The following is an 18,514-nucleotide window of genomic DNA, read 5'->3' on the forward strand; positions in this document are numbered from 1 at the left end:
CCGTTGTATATATATGCCACATCTTCTTTATCCATTCATCCATCGATAGACATTTGGGCTCTTTCCACACTTTGGCTATTGTCAATAGTACTGCTATAAACATCGGGGTGCATGTTCAAAACAGCTCACCTGTATTCCTTGGGTAAATACCTACTAGTGCAATTGCTGGGCCATAGGGTAGTTCTATTTTTAATTTTTTGAGGACCCTCCATACTGTTTTCCAGAGTGGCTGCACCAGCTTGCATTCCCACCAGCAGTGAAAAAGTGATGTTCTTTCTCTGCATCCTTGCCAACATCTGTTGTTGCCTGAGTTGTTAATGTTAGCCATTCTGACAGGCGTGAGGTGGTATCTCATTGTGGTTTTGATTTGTATTCCCCTGATGATGAGTGATGTTGAGCGTTTTTTCATGTGTTGGTTGGCCCTCTGGATGTCTTCTTCGGAAAAGTGTCTATTCATGTCTTTTGCCTATTTCTTCACTGGATTATTTGTTTTTTGGGTGTTGAGTTTGATAAGTTCTTTATAGATTGTAGATACTAATGCATTATCTGATATGAAGGTTTGTGTTTAAAGCAAGAAGATTACCTAATTTATGTTTTAAATAGATGCTGTTGGCTGGGGCGCCTGGGTGGCTCAGTTGGTTAAGCATCCAGATCTTGATTTCAGCTCAGGTCATGATCTCATAGCTGGTGGGTTAGAGCCCCATGCAGAGTTCCGCTTGAGATTTTCTGTCTCCCTCTCTCTCTGCCCATCTCCAGCTTGCGCTCATGCGTTTGCACATATGTGCTCTCTCTGTTTCTCTTAAAAATAAACAAACAAACAAACAAACAAATAAATAAATAAATAAATAAATACTATTGGCTGCTCTGCAATGAAGCAGTTGATAAGAGGACAACTTGGAAGACCCCTGCAGAAAGACAGTGACAACTCTGATTAATGTAATTCCAGAGATAAATTAAGTGGACAAATTTGGGGTAATTATGAATAAATTTAGCATACCCTTTTATTTCTTGAATAAAGTACATTATTTTCAAAATTTTTTGATGTTTTATTTATTTTTGAGACAGAGAGAGACAGAGCATGAGCAGAGGAGAGGCAGAGAGAGAGCAAGAGACAGAATCTGAAGCAGGCTCCAGGCTCTGAGCTGTCAGCATGGAGCCTGACACAGGGCTCGAACTCACGAACTGCGAGATCATGACCTGAGCCAAAGTCCGACGCTCAACCAACTGAGCCACCCAGGTGTCCCGCACATTATTTTGATTGAGCAGATAGGACCTGAGATGTATGGTGAGGGAGAGACAGATATAATCATATCTTTAGACCAGTACTGTGAAATAAAATTTTCTGCAATAAAAGAAATTTTTTTATGTCTGTGCTAATATGGTAACCAATACCCATATATGACCACTGAACACTTAAATTGTGACTAGTATAAGTGTGAAATGCAATTTTTACTTTTACTTAATTTTAGTTTAAATAATCACATGCAAGTGGTGGCTACTAAATTAGATAGACCAGCTCTAGAAATCTGGCTTGAGCAAATAATTGAATGGTAGTGTCTATTACTGAAACAAGCAAGAGTAAGAGAAAAGCAGACTTGGAATGAAAATCAAGGGTTCTATTTGGATCACGTTAAGTTTGAGATGCTTAGTGGTTACCTATGTGGATATATCACATAGTATAATAGATAGGTGAACATGGAGTTCCAGCAAGTTCAGCATTATATCTACACACTTAAGAATTATCAACACATAGATATTATTTATACCCATGAAACTCAGTGAGGCCCTCTAGAGAGAGTTTATAGAGAGAAAAGGGCTCAGTGACAGAGGGTAACATTTGAACATTTAATAATCAAAACAGAAGCCAGCGTAAAAGACTGAAAGCAAAGTCAGTCTCAAGAAGTACACCCTGAAGTAGAGCACAACCAGGTCAATGATAGTTGAAGAAGGGTCATCTCTTCCACATCAGTTTAGGAAAGCACTGTTGCCCTTGGAATGACCAGATGGAGCCCAGGGAATAGCTCAGCTTGACAGCCTGTAAGCTATATGGGGGAGGGCATGGATTTTCATAAGGACTTGGAGCTGAAGGTGAGGCTAAAATGAACAGTATTATTCATTATGAATATTTCATTCAGAATATATCATTCTGAAACTATGAGGCAGAAGCGTTCATGGTTTCAGAAGCAAGAAGTAGCTGGAAGCTGATTTAAAACCTGCACCAGGGGCACCTGGGTGGCGCAGTTGGTTAGGCGTCCGACTTCAGCCAGGTCACGATCTCGCAGTCCGTGAGTTCGAGCCCTGCATCGGGCTCTGGGCTGATGGCTCGGAGCCTGGAGCCTGTTTCTGATTCTGTGTCTCCCTCTCTCTCTGCCCCTCCCCCGTTCATGCTCTGTCTCTCTCTGTCCCAAAAATAAATAAACATTGAAAAAATAAATAAATAAATAAATAAATAAATAAATAAATAAATAAATAAATAAAATAAAACCTGCACAATTTCCCATGCAGAAATAGCTAACTATAAATTTCTCTAATAACAATGATTATAAAAATATATTGTTTATCTTTCCTAACAAAAACTTCATATTACTCCTTCAAAAACAAATACTCTGAAGGTAAACATCAGGAACCTCTGATTTTGTGTCATAATGTAAGTTTTCAGGAGGGCAAGTATATACCAAGCATTGTATCAGATAAAGAAGTTAATGCAGAATTTTATCATATATTAAGAAGTTATAAGACCTTTTAAAATAATTTAAAAGAGTTAGAAAAACATTTTAAGCAATGGAAAATAGCTTTATCTTTCTCAGATAGGTTTTTCTTAGAATTTCATTAGAATTCTTTTTAATGTAATTCTCTTTATAGTAAATCCCTAGGTTTAATCTGGGATTGTTTTGAGATTCATGATTGTGTGATTTTGTTTGAGCTTTATAGAATAAAGGCATTTTTCATTCTGGGGACTTATGTATCTGTTTCTATCTATCTCCAGAAAGAAAAAGATAAAAATAAAACCAGAAGCAAAAGAAGGCAGCCTGAAAACTGCCACCACAGACTGATGAACTACATGAATATTGCTCTATTATGATAAACCATCATTTGCACATACACAGAACTTTTTTTTCTAGGATCATAATGAGAATTTCATAGTACATTCAGGAATTGTTTCTCATTTTGATGTTTCTATAAAATGACCAATTCAGATCATGTTTACAGGAAAAATACATACTATCCTTTGTTTATCACACTACTAATTTTGCTTTCTGTGGGAAGTGGCCACTTAGCCATATCCTTGCCATGCTACATATAGAGAATATATATATATATATATATATATATATATATACATACACATATGAACACACAAACATATATATACACGTATATATACACTCTACATGTATACACATATATATGAACACAAATATGTACAAAAGAACAATAATAATTACAAATATATGGATATAAATACAAAAGATGAGATAGATAAAATTTAATTTAAATTTTCAACTATAAGTTTACCAGACACCAATAGCGAAATGTGGGAGTGCTCTTATGGTCTACACAACAGTGAACATGAAAGGTTAAACAGTAAAACTTCAAGATGCCATGGCCAGATGGCAGGTTTAATTCTATAATGCAGAATGTATCTTTCTATGACTATCTAATAGAATCGTTTTATACCTCAGGTTTCAATGGAAAGTCATTCTGTACCTACAAAATGATTGAAATGAAAATCACCTGACTCTTCTTGGACAGTAGAACCAAATGACCAAACAATGTACAGGCAGATTAGGAGTCAGCACAAGACAGCTGCAACAGGCTTTGCCCAGATTCCGATCAGAACACAGTGCAGTCAAGAGATAAGGAAGAGTGATAGCCCAAAGACAAACGCAGAAAGGCCATGTGATAATGAACACATATTTTTGGCAACTTGGAAAGCAGAAAAATGAAATAAAAGTGCTGTTGATTTAGACTCAATTTAAAATCTAAATTGTAAGTTATTTCAGACAATGAAGCTTAGTTTCTTTTACTGTTATTGTAATGTTGATATAAAAATGATATCCAATCAGCTCAATGGTCTAATGCAGCAAGAGACCTAAGAAACAGCTCTCTAGAATTTTACTACAAGGAGAAAGGACAAGCTTTTTACTTATCTAAATATGATTAAGAGTATTTCCACTTCTGTCATGATAAAGAATAGAAATTCTAGAAAAAATTAAGTGAATGTTATTTGAAGTTGATTAATCTTCAAATTATGAGTAAAAGAATTATATACTGAACTGAATGTATTGTTATAATATGTAGCATCATTATACATAAAACCTTGATGATGGCTTTGACCAGGGACCTTAATTCTATATGGAAAAAAAATACAAATAGATAGATAAATCATAAGTCCTACTGTCCAAAAGTCATAGTATGGCAGTTAATTAAAAGAGTTAATTTCAACAACAAATCCTAAAATGTAGGATTCAAATACATAAAGGTAATAAATGGATGAAAAACATCGTACATAATATTTTTACTTAAAACATGAACACCCATTCACTAATTTGATATTGGCCAAAGATGAATTGGATTATTGACCAGTAATGTACTGTGTCTAATGCTTCATCTCCCATTTTCAGTTTCAGTATCTTCAAGGTAAAAACAGAATTGAAGACATTTGTAAAGCAAAATGTGTGAAACCTTTCCAATTTTTGTTTTTTCAGTCTTTACAGTCATCACAATTTTTAGCCATTTACATAAGTCAAGCCATGCCAAAGCATTTAATTTTTATTTTATTCAGATAACGATCTCTTTCCATACATATGTCATCACTTTATGTTATATTTATCTAAACATTTGTGATTGCAGTAACAAGTATAAACCTATGAGAATAAGTCTTCAACTGGTAGGAGTAAACCATTCCTTGGCAAAACAGAACACACCCCATGAGCAGTAAACCTTCAGCATGCCAAGGGCATTAGACAGCACGTTATATGGAAAAATTAATTCATCTGTTAAACTAATTAAGAGGTTAATTAGGAGACCTTCTACCAAAGATAATTGATTAATCAATGGAGGGTTATATAAATATATACATTAATATCGACAAAAATTTGATAAAAAGAACTGATAGAAAAGGAAGATATCACATTTTAAAATTTTGTCAAGGATTTTTAGTTTAGAAATTAAGATTGAGACTCATTTTGTTCAATATCTTTTTTTGAAGAGCAGAAAAATATATAGAATCTGCTGTTGTTTATAGATCATACAATTATATGGAAGAAAAAAAAATAGCTGCTATCTTGCTTCCCCGCATGTGTGCACCTACTAATCTCAACTGGTCCACCGAGACCCCCTGAGCACCAACCCTAGTCCCCCAAGCAGTCCCATTTCCTCTCCAACAAGATGAAAGAAACTATCATGAGCCGGAAGAAACTCGTGGAACCGCAAGCACAAGTGTGCATTGGTGGGAAAGAGCTGCTGGTGCAAAGAAGGTGGCTCTTAGAACAGCTGCAGCAGATGATAAAAAAAAAAAGAAAAGAAAAGAAACTTCAGTTCTCTTTAAAGAAGTTGGGGGTAAAAGATATCTCTGGTATTGAAGAAGTGAATATGTTCACAAACCAAGGAACAGGGGTCCACTTTAAGAACCCTAAAGTTCAGGCATCCCTGGCAGCGAAAACTTTCACCATTACAGGTCACGCTGAGACCAAGCAGCTGACAGAAATGCTACCCAGTTTCTTGAACCAACTTGGTGCAGACGGTCTGACTAGTTTAAGACTGGCTGAAGCTCTGCCCACACAGTGTGTGGATGGAAAGGTACCGCTTGCTACCCGAGAGGAGGGCGATGATGACGTTCCAGATCTTGTGGAAAACTTGGATGAAGCTTCAAAGAACGAAGCAAATGAATAGAGGCACCTTCTGAAGAAGATAAAACTTGAAGGAGTTACTGGGAGCTATTTTATATTATGACTGCTTTTTAAAAATATTGTTCATGGATCTGATAAAATCTAGATCTCTAATATTTTTAAGCCCAAGTCTCTTGGACACTGCAGCTCTTTTCGATTTTGGTTATACACAATTCATTCTTTGCAGCTAATTAAGCTGAAGAAGCCTGGGAATACAGTTTGAAACAAGGTTAATGAAGGAAGGAAGGAAGGAAGGAAGGAAAGAAAGAAAGAAAGAAAGAAAGAAAGAAAGAAAGAAAGAAAGACAGAAAGAAAGAAGAAAAGAAAGGAGAAAAGAAAGGAGAAAAGAAAAGGAAAGAAAAAATAGAAAGCAGAATGGGTTTCTTTCTGAAGTAACAAATCCATCTGAATTTCTATATATCATTAATTTGCACTAATATGAAAAACAAACTATTCACATTCTATGCAGTAAAATTACTGCTTAGAATTTTTGGGTTTTATGTGATTGCTCTTTCTTTCCAAGCAAGGTACAAAGTAAAACACCTATCTGTGGTTGGTTTAGCTCTTGAGATTAATCAGAGCAATGTTTTACATAGAGATCAATTTCTCTGGACCAAAGAGAATTCATATAGCAAGTTTACCCAATAAGTTTCTTACACAATAAGAAACGACTTTCTAGACAAGTCTAGCTCAGCATCTCACCTGCAGAGGAAAACCATGGAATATTGGCTGTCAAGATTAGCTAGTCTATAGTCATACAGCCCTGCACTTGCCAAATCTCATCTAATATCAAAGGATTAGCTAATATTTTGCTATATTCAAGCTAATTCTTAGAATACTGAAGGACAAATGGAGAGCAAAAGTACCAATTAATTAGGGGTGCCTGGGTGGCTCAATCAGTTAAGTGTCCTACTGTCTATCAGCTCAGGTCATGCTCTCACAGTTCATGGGATTGAGCCCTGTGTCAGGATCTGTGCTGACAACACAGAGTCTACTTGGGATTCTCTCTCCCTCTCTCTCTGCCCCTCCTCCTCTTGCTCTCTTTCCCTCTCTCTGTCTCTCTTTCAAAATAAACAAATAAACTTAAATTTTTTAAAGTACTAATTAATTAATTAACATTACAAATCTCTCCCAAGTTTAAATAAATACATATGTAGATATTTTCCCTCATTATTTACTTGGGGGAGGGATAAGAGAAATCAGCTATAACTTTAAAATGTCTAATTTAGGGGCGCCTGGGTGGCTCAGTCAGTTGAGCGTCCGACTTCAGCTTAGGTCATGATCTCACGGATTGTGAATTTGAGCCCCGCGTGGGGCTCTGTGCTGACAGCTCAGAGCCTGGAGCCTGCTTCATATTCTAGGTCTCCCTGTCTCTCTCTCTGCTCTGTCCCACTCATGCTGTCTCTCTCTGTCTCTCAAAAATAAATAAACATTCAAAAAAATGTTTAATGTCTAATTTACTACTGACAAATTTAAAGTCCTTATTCTGGTCCTAATGTGATAGTCTCTGAAATAAATAAAATATAGGCTAAATTTGTGATTAATATTCATTTCAATTTTGACAGTTTAACTCAATTCAACCTGGGTGGGACCAGCAAAAGAAAGTCAAAGTTTATCACCAGTCTGTAAATTTTGGATAGCTTTCACTTCTTTATTCATATGTTTACCCCTATAATCTCTTTAAGCAAAAATCCAAGAAAGGATGCTATAAGCTGAAGCAAGGACAGTGCACCTATGTCAGTTGCATGTTATTAAAATGAGAAGAGTAACAAAAAATCCTGGTCAGAACTATCATTGGTGCTCAAAGGCTGTGACCAGTCTACCCATACCTCACCCCAGATTGTCACATATGACAATGAAAGATGTGTTTCATATATCCAGTCGACTATTAGGGCTGTGGCCACATGTCTCACAAAGAATTCTTACTTTCCCAAAGGATTAATGGCTTTTATCATGAAATGAAACTCACTTAAAAAGCTGAACTACATCTTAAGATCAAGAACAAAGGCAGCTAATTCTAAGACAAAGAAACCTTTATAAACCTGCCTACTCTAGGTTAGAGCTAAGCTCACCATGAATTCTCAGACTGATACACCTCTCCTGATTATCAAAAGGGTTATGACTCCTGGATTCACATCTGCTGCCTAACTCTCAACCTCTCAGCCTTCCCCTTGACTGTGCCTGTTATGTATTAATGTCTGTTACACAATTGGGTCCATCTCACTGTCTTCATGTTTTTTTTTTTTTTATTTTCATGTGAAGTAGCTTATAACTATAGTAGCTATAACTATGAAAAAGAAGCTTTAAATTGTAAGACACCAAAAATTTAAAGTTACAGTTGCTTAAGCAACTGAGCCACACAGGTACCCCTTGAATAAGGTTTGTTAGTCAAAGGTATTTAAATCAGGATTTTCACACTTTACATTCAAACTGATCTACAAAATATTTTCAATTTGGGGATTTTTTTAATTTATATAAATCAGCACAGAGAAAATACTACAAATCAGCACAGAGAAAACACTACTATTTTAAAAGTGAATCAATTCACCAGGTCTCTTAGAGTAAAACAAAAAACAAAAAAACAAACAAAAAAAAAACAAAAAAAAACCAACTCATTAAAAGTCTACATGCCAATAGGGTAATTTTATATATAGTTATTATGAGGAAAGGAAATAAGAGTAATTTATATTAGGCCAAAGTTTAGAGTATTAAATAATCTGAACAGTTAAGCCTTCCAAACTTCAGAGAAATCCCAATTCACTAATAGTTCTTATGCATTTTCTCTATATTATTAATTTAATTTACCCTGGCATCATTTAAAGAGTAATCCTGGAGTCATGGCGTTCTGATTTTGGAAGCTGCATTGAGGTGTTTCTTGTTCTGACACACTTAAGCAGACAGTAACTTTGGCAGAAATATTATGTTGTTAAATGAATATTATATGACTTGAAGCACCAAGTTGCTCATTGTTATTTTCAGTGTCTACCCATTCTTTTCAAATGGGAATTGTTATCAGTTTTCTGCAAAGAGATTCTTATTAAAGAGAAATTTTGTTTACTATTGGCTGTCAGCTCTACTCAGAAGGAAAGAGTCATATCTTCGAATGTTAAATTCATAATTATAAATATCTCCCTAAATCACTGACATCTTTTCCTAATTATTGGGGCAAAGTTTCAATTTATAAAAAAACAAGTCCAAAATACTTATTTTGGGTCCATGGCTATAAGAGAGCACGTATCAGGTTAACAGTATGAATGTATGATGATGTATTTACCAGAGACACACAAAAAAAGAAGAAATTGATAATTGGCATGGAAAATGCAAAATGTGCCAAATGATCCTCCTTAAATATTGAGAGAAAGAGGGTTAAACATAATGCTGTACTTTGCACTAATGAAAATGTCCAGTATATTCCTTTCCCAAAGCAAAATAGCATGTAAATGACTCTGCTCAATGTTGTTTTTGTTAATGTGACATCCAAGGAAGCACTCCTCCTGGAGCCATAAACCGTGTTCAAGGACAAAGATCAAAACTGCTATCCATTGCCTCTCGCTGGTGGCTGGAACTAAAACCCTCGGTCAGAATGGTTATCATTACCATAAGTGGCCACCTAGCCATTTAGAATTAGGACCATAGCCCATCTTTATTGTTCCCTCTCCTGAGAATTAGCAACAATGTGTATATATTTGCTGAAAATTTTCAGCATCGCATTTCAGGGCTCACAAAAGAAAAAGACTCCTCTCCTTTACCCTGGAAATTCCTGAATATCTATTTTCTATTTTTTCTTTAGAAATCAATTCAAATATCATACTTTCATAAAAGTTTGTTTAGTAGTGAGAGAAGAACATAATCTATGTAGAGGTGGAGCAAATTATGATAATAATAGGATATAAAGAACAGTTAAGCACAGGGTGGAGGAAAGGGAGATGGGATATAGATATCTTTATCCTAATGTCTTCAGTTCAAGAGACTGAAATCATTTGGTCTGAAGATATAGGTCAGAAAAGATAGATTGTGGTCCTGGGACTATTCAGTAGGGACTAATGGCAAACTGTCCTGGATTTGTGTGCTTCTCAACATGGCCAGATCTAGCACACTTTGCCCGGTAGGGGGCAGTAAGTAATCTGACCAACCTGGCAGGCTTAGGGCTTTGATATTCTCAAAAAAGCCTTCAGTGGAGTTTTGTCTCTTAGCTTCCTTGTCTTATATCTCAACCTAGGCTCTAAGTGTTTCTTAGTGCACATTCATTATTTTTTCCTATGTCTATCAGCTGTCTGACTATTCAAGATTTAAGCTAAAATATATATGTATTCCTTAGTTTCTGCCAAGTGTAATGCCCCCGATTTCAAATCCGAGAGACCACCAAGGAGCCGAAACCGATGCAAACGCACAAGGGTTTATTTGCAAGCTCGAGCTTGGGCCCAGTATACCCGACACAGCGGAGCAGGGACTTGGACCCCTAGGTTAAGAGGTGTAGCAGTTTTATAGGGGCCAGTGGCCAATGAGATTGTAACACACACAGAAAGTTGCATAGTCATGTCGGTCCACACACAGGTGGCCAATTGAATTACAATTTACTCTATAGTAACTGTTTGAACTAGCCTATCACTGTGGTCAGAATTGGTGCGCAAGTTTGGCAGGCAAAAGGCAGGGTTTACATTCTTTGACGGTTAGGGGTTCCGCATTCCTATGTGAGCCAGTTTCTAGTAAGGGTGTGCTCAGCGGCTTGACTAGGGTGGGGAAGTGTCTTAAGCAATAAGTAGGTCATGTGGGGGTTATACCTGAGATGGTGGGTGTAGCACAAAATGGAGTTAGTCTTGCTCTGCTTGTCCAGGGGTAGGGGATTTTTGTTAAATTCCTTGGGACCCACACCAAGAACTTTGGATATGACAGCATTGATTGATTTTATTTTCATAACAAGTCTCTGATGAAAGATTATTGCCCCCATTTTGGATGTAAAGGCACTAAGACTTTACACAGTTAAATAATGTGCCTAAATTAGTAAGAAATGAGCCAAGGGTCATAATCGAGCCTATTTTACAATAAAGCCTGTCCAACCATTATGCGTACAGCCCCCATCTGCTTCATATGTCCAAGAGAAGATATAACTCAGATGTTTCATAGCTTTGCTCAAAAGGGAAGAATGTGCTAATCTTCCATGATCAGAAAAACAAAGCACCTAGAGGGGTGTGTGTGTGTGTTTGCATTAAAATTGGAGATCCAGCATCTCCACCTAAATTGCTATTATTAAGAGTAATAGAACATAATAAAACTTTCATCCCCATTGCAATATTTGTAACAATAATTTCAATCCATAATTTCAACTTTCAAAGTTTTGCTAAAATGTGCTATGCTTTATATATTAAAATATATTTCATGTCATACATGATATGGTTTGTATAGTTGTTGGCTTTTTTAAAAAGGCAACCTAAAAAAGGGCCATGTACAAAAGTAACAGGACAACAGAGTAACAAGAAATTGATATGTACTGTGTTTCTAATTTGGATGAGATGACTATGATGAGAATTTCTCTTGACAAGGAAATAACTCCACTTAAGCAAATGTTTACATTCTTTTACACAATTGATCAGATCAGTGTTAATATATAAACCAAACAAGTTTTATGGGTCAAGGAAATTTTTGAAAACTATTCCAATTATGCTTTAAAACTGTGAACATTCAAATGTTAGGAAATATCATTCATGAAAATCTATTAATAATACGAGTAAGAATATAACAGCAATTTTTAGCATTAATAACATTCTTATTATGAGGCAATAACAGCATAGTTAGAGTAGGTAACATTTAGTGGGTAAGCTTTTCTTTAGTGGACACATTTGTTGCTTGGTTTTCTCCTTTTTCCCACCTGAACTATTCTATCCTTCGAAATCTCCTCAGACACCAGATGTGCTTCAACTCAAATTCTTCTATTGAAAACATATATCCAAAGAATCAGAGATGTAGACTGAGCAGTATAAAAGTTAATCATCCAAAAATTATCCTCAGAGAAGATCTTTATTTTATTATAATTACAAGTACAGTGGAAATTCAGGTAACTAATATTAGCATTATTACCGTATTTCCCATCATTTAATGCTTGTTATGTGCCTACTAAACATTGACTATTACAGCAACTCAAAGAGGCAGGTACTGTTATCATCTCATTTTACAAATGAAGAAGCTAAAGATTTCAAGGGACTTATCCAAGATCACACAAACAAGTGAAGAAATTTATATAGTTCTTAAATTATTTCTCTCTGCATATATGTGTATGTTTGGCGGAGGGGGTGAAAATGTGTGTATTTCTTACAGAAGTTACCTTAGAACTGTTTTGTATACATTTAAGGCTAGCTTAATTCAAATACATAGAAACTTTCACTGAACTTATAGTTGCATTACTTTTTTCCTACTTAATTTTGTAGTACATTTTTTAATATAGCCTTTGGTTTTTACCATCCTGTTTACATTAAAACAATTTTGTTTTAAGTGCATGAATGTGTTTTTCCAAATATTACAATAATAAATACATATTAGGGCAGTATACCAGCATTTAGAAAGTATATGGTGACCAAGAAAATAAATCAAGGCATCAAATACAGAACTTAAGAGATTTTTGAGTTTAAGATCATTAGTTTGTTTTGTATAGATTGGAGGTGAATACAAAACCATTACGGATTCCTCATCACAATTCTATGTGAGATGAGTAGGTGAGACACTCCATATCTTTAAAAATAATACTGTGTCAAAATCTTAAAACTTTGCTATCACAACTGACACTAATTGGCATCCTTGTTAGCGCTCTGAAAAGAGAGGTCAAAACTGGAGGTTCATAGGAGCTGAATTGCCCCTTCTTATAAGTGGTTCCTCTGGGTTGAAGAGCAGAGATGTGGAAAGCTTAGAAAAAGTCTGACATGTAGCTTTATTATAAGAAAAACAAAAGACATTAATGTTGATCTGTGTGTATTGATTGTTTGACATCTTGGCCGAGCATTCTATAGGAAACTTATGAACAAATGTCTAAAATAATTAAAAAGATTATATAATGGTAATTCAATTCCACTGTTTCTTACCCAAATATTTTGAGGCTATAGGAGTATGTATAGAATTTCAGAGAGGTGTGGAGGGACAGTACATATACCTTTTGTTATGTATAACACCCCAGTAGGGTGGGAGGCAGCATTACATTAATATTTCTGCAACAATATATAGGAATATATGCAGCAACTGCAATAGAGAAAGGCTATAAATATGCTCGTGTCACTTCAGATTGAAATTTGCCACCAAAAAAATGAGTTCACGTGAGGTTTTTGCTTTAAAATTATCACTTATAAAAAACTGTGGAACCTCTGAATTGCCAATGCGGTATTGTGAATTTGTACAAGAATTGGGATTATTTGGCTTCAAGAAGAAAATACTGAAAATTAACTTAAATAAGGGCTTTATTTTTCCATTTATATTTTCAACAAATATTTGTCAAGCACCTACTACATGCCAGTTATTATGACGATGACACAGTGACAAACAAGACAGTATTTTGTGACCAGTCTTCTTCATTTCCAGTGAGGTCAGAAAAGAAAGCAAACATTTTATCTACATCTCATAGAAATTAAATAAAATAAGGAAAAAAACTTCTCATTTCTAGGGTTAATACAGGAAAAGGTTATCTAAGAAGCTTATGGAATCCACTCTTCTCTGGAAATCTTGAAAGGTGAATCATCTGTCTTAGATGATTTGGAGACAAAAGAAATCAACAGGGTAGCTTCCTGAAGCCTCTTACTAACCTACACTCTATAATCCAATATTAATTTTCCATGCTATGATCTGATTAATTCTTACAGTTTAGTGATTTTTCACGATACAAGAATCTATATGATTATACGTTTGTAGAAAAAAGTTATTTTGGACACTGCGCACGCACACACACACGCACGCACATATACACAAATTTAAATAGGCACAAGTTGAGATTTGATGCATGTAAGTCAACACAAATCCAATTAAACTGACTAAAAATAAACATAAAATATAAACTAGTCCATGAAGAAGCCAACATATTAATTCTGATTTTTCTCATTTTCAACTAAGAATTTTATGAACAATGGATATTAAAGCACTATAATTGTCATTTGAAACATAATACCAAAGACTTTGTTGCTAGTGTTTTATACCCACAGTCACTCAAGAAGCCAAAAATATAAGCATCTATAAATGTTCCTTCTGTGGAAAAGACATTTTCTATTTTGCATCCTTCTCCTAGAAACACCATTGTCCTCTCACTAAGATTTTCAGAGAATCAATATACACCACTTATTAAGTATTAATATATATAATAGTGATTCTAAATTTTCCTAATTTTTTTCTCCTTTTACATCTGTAACATCTGTAATGATCCTTTTGTGCAGCCATGCACATACAAATGATTAACCCAAACAGGCCATTGAGTAGCTATTGTTCACACATACACACTTTTGCAAACATACTTACGTATACCTATATTTGGTGGACAAATAAAAATTGGATTTTATTTGTTGAGATTTAATAACCAAAGTTGTAATTCTACCAATCATGCAGCCTCTTGTGAGGGCAGGCTGGGATACTATGACTCATCTTTCCAAATGATATCCCTAAAGATTCTAGAATAGAGTCATTCTTGTAGAAAAATAATGATTGCTACTCCTAGCACAAAACTGAACATTTTTGGAATGAGTCTTGTTCAAGACCATTTCATTAAAAAAAGATTTTCCTTTATAAATGGAAATTAAAACATTCCTTAGAACATATTGTACCAGCATGGGAGAAATTCAAGATTGTTTACATTTCCACTGAGGCATACATTCTGGACCACCTGGGAAAATTAAACAGCTCTAAAATTCCATTAAGCTATCAATCTAACCCTTTTCACAGGTAGGCGAGAGATAGAACCAGGAGGACAAAAGGTTTGATGTGTTCTTTTCTATCAGTCACAAAAGATAAGAAAGGTGAGGAAAGCAGTGCTCATCCATTAAACAAACCTAGTGAAACTTGACATGATTAAATCAAGTGATTGATGTGTTAAGTGGAGCTTCAGAACAGCTAGACATTGGTCTTGTTTCTCAGAATGAGCCACCAAATGGGTGCCTTCCTTCCCTATTGTTTTGCTTTGAATTGCATATAATCTTGGCCTTTGTTGGACACATACTGGGTGTTGTCCTGCTGATCAGTATTGAAACTAAACATGGGAGATAAAACTCAATCCTAGATTCTTTATGGATGCTGATTTTTAAAAAAATCCAAGAGTATATAAAGAAACAATGAAAGAGGACCTTCCCAAACAAATATCAAAGATTGCAAGCCCACACTAATTAATCCTGAATCCTCTAGAAGTGTTTCCTCCAACTGGCTTGTATGGGTGAGTTCAGGGTTGAAAGGAGTAATATTTAAAGACTGTAATTTTTTATTGGTAAAAGGTGCTTCTTGTGAGACTATCAAAAAATATCTGTTATTAAGACTGGCTTGGGGGGATGCCTTACTAGCTCAGTTGGTACAGTGTATGACTCTTAATCTCAGGGTTGTGAGTTTAACCCTCATGTTGGGCATAGAGCTTACTTAAAAAATAAATAATATATATTTTAAAATATATTAAAAAACTAAAAGATTGGATTGAGGTGCTGGGCTGCCTGTCTTTCTGGCTCCTTTTCTACACAAAAATAAAAATAGTCAGGGGACTTCTGCCTGATTAGACTTTCTCGTTTCAAATTACCCCAATAGCTGTTAACTCAAAAGTCCACAATGACAAAAAACGAGAGATGAATCTTAGATTATAAAATACACTTATCTTCTCTGAAAGATAGTCTTATATTTAAAAAAATGGGGCATTAATAATATCTACATCATAGGGTTGTTGTGGCAAATATATAAACTAATGCAATGTAGAAAATTTAGTGCAGAGCTCAGGGAAATCTCAGTACATTTAAGTATCATTATTATTTTAAGAATTGTGTAGTATGCTGCTTTGCACATATGTAATGCATTCCTTTTTTTATTTTAAGTGCCACTTTCCTAACTGATGCTTGTGCATTAAGAGTACAATCCTGCCTTAGAAAAACCCTAGGCTGAATGTAGGTAAATTTCTATTGTGGTACCTGTATTGCCAAGGACTGACTTTTTATATGACCTGGTACAAGTCGCTTCATCACTAGAGAATACAGTTCCCTGGTATGTGATGTGTAGAACTGAACTCAACACCTCTAAATTGCCTTCTTGATCTCCAGGTTCATTTACTTCCTATGATTAATATACACTATGTTGTTTGTGCCGTCATAACCGAAACTGAGTAAATGTATTCATCCCTCTGCTTTCTAAATAAGATGATTTGAACAAATAGAGTTTTCATGTTTCCCACATCTATCTACAATTTTTAAAAATGCTTAGCTATTGGGGTGCCTGGGTGGCTCAGTTGTTAAGCATCTGACTTCGGCTCAAGTCATATATCAGAGTTCATGAGTTTGAGTCCCACATTGGGTAAGCATGAACCCTGCTTGGGGTGAATTCGAGTCCCACTTCGAGTAAACATGAACCCCGCTTTGAGTGAGCCCCACTTCTCTCTCTCCCTTTCTCTCTCTCTCCCTCTCTCTGCTGTTCTGGGGATTCTCTCTTTCTCTGCCCCTTGCTCACCTTCCCTCTCTCAAAAAAAAAAAAAAAAAAAAGCCTAGCTATCATATCTTTACACAACGTCAAAGTTGCTAACAATAGCACCCTCTGATATGATTAAATGTGTACCTTTGGTACTATAGAAACTGAATACCACCTCACTTTGAATATATGAACTGCATAGATGGTCAGTTCTGTTTTTTTATTATTCAAGCTCTTCCCTTAAACTAATACATTGTTATATTACCTATCTAACCAAAATAGATTGAGAATATCTGTAATATTTGACTCAAATAAACCTTAAAAGATCTGAATCTGAATATATACTGTTGGATGCCTAAAATCCATCCTTCTTTTCTTCTTTGCTAAAAGAATCCTGATTTCATTCAGGTATTACTGACCGTGTCTTTCAGAAAAGACTTAAGTTCCCAAGGGCTGCATCTTGATTAGTCTACATCATTCCCCTTTCAAGTGATTGGTTTAGAGAAAAACGTGCGACCCAATTCTGGGAAATGAGACATAAGAGAAAGTCTGTTGGGTGGCTTGTGGGCAAGGTTTCTTTGTTCTTAAAAAAGAGACTACAGGAGAAATATCCTTTTACCCCTTCTGGCCATTATCATCTCTTTGTGATATCTGCAACTGCAGGAGCTGTTTTGGGCCTAAAAGGTGAGCCAGGCTAAGAAGCTGCAGAGTGAAAAATGGAAAAATCTGGATTCTTCTTCATTATTTGACTGAGTCACTGAATTTATCACACTGAAATGTAATCAACTCTAGACTTCCTGTTTTGTGATATTGTAAATATCTTTATTGCTTAGGTCATTTTAAGTTGGGCTTTGGGTTACATCTGAAACATAATATATGCTACATAATATATTACTCAGAAAAGCTAGCTGCAATAACAAACATCCAAGATCTCAGTGGCTTAAGACAAAATAGAAATCCATTTCTTGCTCACCTTATAGTCAAATTTCAGTCAGCAGAAGCCGGTGCTCCGTGCAGACTACCGTAGCCCCATGTGGTTCTACCTCTTTTACATGCAGGAACATATTGCGGAAAGAAAGAGGTAATGGGAAACAAAGACACATTCCAATACTTGGACCTCTGTCGTGTAATCCCACCAATTCAGCTGGGAAATGCAGTCAAGCCATGTGCTCACAAGGAAGAAGAAATGGGTCTGGCATACACATAGTGTTGTCTCTAATTTTGCTTTAACAGTTCTGATATGGTAACATTTTTTTAAGTCAGTGTTGGCTTAATCATGGGGTAGTAAGCAAAAAAATAACCTGCTATACCACCTATTCCACCAAAAAAGATTCTACCCTAAGAGTATCTTGCTTTGAAGGCCCTCCTGTCTGGCTCAGTCAATGGAGCATGCGACTTTGATCTTGGCGTCATGAGTTCAATCCCGACGTTGGGCAGTAGAGCTTACTTAAAAAAACAGTATGATGCTTTGAAAGATATATTTGCCACTCATGTATAGTATATAAAAAATCCTTCTTCCTACTCCAATAAAACTAGGGATATTCTCTTTACATGCTGGGGAATGATACAAAGTAGGTGGGATTAATATATGGCATCTTCCCAAAGATCAAGTTTATTTTTTAATAGAAAGAAGTCTGTTCAATCAGACTGGGCATTTGATAAAATGAGTAATAAAAACAGGTGGCTTTCAACATTTGGTTTAGAATGCAAAACTGAATGTTATGTTTATTTGTTAAGTGAGTCCCAGCTATTGGAATTTACTTTCTCTGGGTGGTTTGTCAAAATCTAAAAAGTATCTTTAATATCACTTTTGATTTGTGTCTGCTTTAATGTTTCTTTGCTATCCTATGAAGATTAAAGATTAAAAAGAATTGTTGACTAAGCTCCGGTCTCTTCTGTATATCTTTAGAGATGTGTGTGTGTGTGTGTGTGTGTGTGTGTGTGTGTGTTTGGATGTTCTCAGCAGCCTCATTTTACATACTATATTTTAGAAATAGTTTTTGGTGCAACAG

General features: G+C 35.5%; 1 protein-coding gene and 1 long non-coding RNA gene across 4 annotated transcripts in view; both read left to right on the forward strand.

The window, feature by feature from the left end:
• Positions 1-18,514, forward strand: part of LOC123379022 — a 182,198-nt gene that overhangs the window by 129,330 nt on the left and 34,354 nt on the right. The window lies entirely within an intron of this gene.
• LOC101097699 (transcription factor BTF3-like) lies at positions 5,203-6,074 on the forward strand. Of its 2 annotated transcripts, XM_045033335.1 has the most exons (2): positions 5,203-5,788; positions 5,846-6,074. In XM_045033335.1, exons 1-2 carry the CDS (start codon positions 5,392-5,394, stop codon positions 5,893-5,895), a joined length of 447 nt encoding a protein of 148 aa, XP_044889270.1. In that variant the 5' UTR covers positions 5,203-5,391; the 3' UTR covers positions 5,896-6,074. The 2 variants fall into 2 exon arrangements, with proteins under 2 accessions (XP_044889270.1, XP_044889269.1); XM_045033334.1 differs by having other exon boundaries at positions 5,203-6,074.

Source organism: Felis catus, chromosome A1, assembly GCF_018350175.1.
Source record: "Felis catus isolate Fca126 chromosome A1, F.catus_Fca126_mat1.0, whole genome shotgun sequence".
NCBI lineage: Eukaryota > Metazoa > Chordata > Mammalia > Carnivora > Felidae > Felis > Felis catus.

Bases quoted from the DNA above. Each gene is read 5' to 3' on its own strand.
- LOC101097699 (XM_045033334.1), top strand. From the start codon at position 5,392: ATGAAAGAAACTATCATGAGCCGGAAGAAACTCGTGGAACCGCAAGCA.